This window comes from Oncorhynchus mykiss, chromosome 13 (assembly GCF_013265735.2).
Source record: "Oncorhynchus mykiss isolate Arlee chromosome 13, USDA_OmykA_1.1, whole genome shotgun sequence".
NCBI classification, from domain to species: Eukaryota; Metazoa; Chordata; class Actinopteri; order Salmoniformes; family Salmonidae; genus Oncorhynchus; species Oncorhynchus mykiss.
Genome location: NC_048577.1, coordinates 3,721,229 through 3,723,728, shown reverse-complemented (window position 1 = coordinate 3,723,728; position 2,500 = coordinate 3,721,229). Strand labels below are relative to the sequence as shown.

General features: G+C 36.7%; 1 protein-coding gene across 1 annotated transcript in view; it reads right to left on the bottom strand.

Moving 5' to 3' along the window:
• The window catches only part of LOC110485341 (general transcription factor 3C polypeptide 1), a 93,224-nt gene that overhangs the window by 47,179 nt on the left and 43,545 nt on the right, over window positions 1–2,500 (bottom strand). The window contains exon 19 of the mRNA XM_036942555.1: window positions 992–1,088. Within this exon, the coding sequence (XP_036798450.1) occupies window positions 992–1,088 (97 nt within the window). The remainder of the gene's footprint in view (window positions 1–991; window positions 1,089–2,500) is intronic.

Sequence of the window (2,500 nt, the reverse complement as noted above, 5' to 3'; positions counted from 1 at the left end):
TTCACTGTAAGGTCTACTACACCTGTTGTATTCAGCATTTCACTGTAAGGTCTACTACACCTGTTGTATTCAGCATTTCACTGTGAGGTCTACTACACCTGTTGTATTCAGCATTTCACTGTAATGTCTACTACACCTGTTGTATGCAGCATTTCACTGTAAGGTCTACTACACCTGTTGTATTCAGCATTTCACTGTAAGGTCTACTACACCTGTTGTATGCAGCATTTCACTGTAAGGTCTACTACACCTGTTGTATTCAGCATTTCACTGTGAGGTCTACTACACCTGTTGTATTCAGCATTTCACTGTAAGGTCTACTACACCTGTTGTATTCAGCATTTCACTGTAAGGTCTACTACACCTGTTGTATTCAGTACAGGTGACAAATACAATTTGATTGGAGACGCGTGCAGACTCGTTATAACTTCAGCTTTAAGCACAACGTGATTTGTCTCTCTTAGAGGACGTATTCTTGTTAAAAAAAATTATAGGAAATCATTTAGTATTTTGTTTGAGTCGTGAAGCTCCAAATCTGTCTGAGAATATCACACCATGATGAGACCATAATGGTTGGACTCGCCAGACGGGTCACCGTTCATCTGCCGTCACACCATTGGCTGGTACAGAGCAAGAGGAAATCTATTCTTTATCTGGATTGGCCAGAAAACGTGACATCACTCCCTGTGCAAATCTGGGTTCTGAAACCTGACACTATTCCTTATCTGGATTGGCCAGAAAACGTGACATCACTCCCTATGCAAATCTGGGTTCTGAAACCTGACACTTCAAGGAAGCTCCGCTGAGAGTGGAAGCAGAGACGAGACGGACGGAGGCTTTCTGACATTATATAAGGCACAGGACCCCACAGCGTTCACACAGCGCCTTTGCACACCTAAAGGTCCGTGTGGAACCGGTCCACGACCGCTCGAAGTACCCCATATAGTGGACTTGACATGTGTAATTGATGTGTTTGTGCTAGAAGAGATACCTGGTCTTTGTCTTGGAACTTCTCCACCGGGCCAAACTGCAGCAGACCCATGAAAATCAGACGCTGCATGCTGTCATGGAAACTAAAGATGTACTTCCTGGATGATGGACAGAAACAGGAAATATATCAACGACACTTCCTGTTATGGCTTCTTCTGATTGGACGACGCAAAGAGGGTCTTTACGCGACAGTTTGTAATTGGGCGACAGAAATAAATGAACAAATCACGTCACACCGTTTGTGTGTATATAACTAGTGTGTGTGTATATAACTTGTGTGTGTGTGTATTTAACTAGTGTGTGTGTGTATTTAACTAGTGTGTATGTGTATTTAACTAGTGTGTGTGTGTATATAACTAGTGTGTATGTGTATTTAACTAGTGTGTGTGTGTATTTAACTAGTGTGTGTGTGTATTTAACTAGTGTGTGTGTGTATTTAACTAGTGTGTGTGTGTATATAACTAGTGTGTGTGTGTATTTAACTAGTGTGTGTGTGTATTTAACTAGTGTGTGTGTGTATATAACTAGTGTGTGTGTGTATATAACTAGTGTGTGTGTGTATTTAACTAGTGTGTGTGTGTATTTAACTAGTGTGTGTGTGTATATAACTAGTGTGTGTGTGTATTTAACTAGTGTGTGTGTATTTAACTAGTGTGTGTGTGTATATAACTAGTGTGTGTGTGTATATAACTAGTGTGTGTGTATATAACTAGTGTGTGTATATTTAACTAGTGTGTGTATATTTAACTAGTGTGTGTGTATATTTAACTAGTGTGTGTGTATATTTAACTAGTGTGTGTGTATATATAACTAGTGTGTGTATATTTAACTAGTGTGTGTATATTTAACTAGTGTGTGTATATTTAACTAGTGTGTGTATATTTAACTAGTGTGTGTATATTTAACTAGTGTGTGTATATTTAACTAGTGTGTGTGTATATTTAACTAGTGTGTGTGTATATTTAACTAGTGTGTGTATATTTAACTAGTGTGTGTGTGTATATAACTAGTGTGTGTGTGTATATAACTAGTGTGTGTATATAACTAGTGTGTGTATATTTAACTAGTGTGTGTATATTTAACTAGTGTGTGTGTGTATTTAACTAGTGTGTGTGTGTATTTAACTAGTGTGTGTGTGTATATAACTAGTGTGTGTATATTTAACTAGTGTGTGTATATTTAACTAGTGTGTGTATATTTAACTAGTGTGTGTGTATATTTAACTAGTGTGTGTGTATATATAACTAGTGTGTGTATATATTTAACTAGTGTGTGTATATTTAACTAGTGTGTGTATATTTAACTAGTGTGTGTGTATATTTAACTAGTGTGTGTGTATATTTAACTAGTGTGTGTGTATATTTAACTAGTGTGTGTGTATATTTAACTAGTGTGTGTATATTTAACTAGTGTGTGTGTGTATTTAACTAGTGTGTGTATATTTAACTAGTGTGTGTGTATATTTAACTAGTGTGTGTATATTTAACTAGTGTGTGTATATTTAACTAGT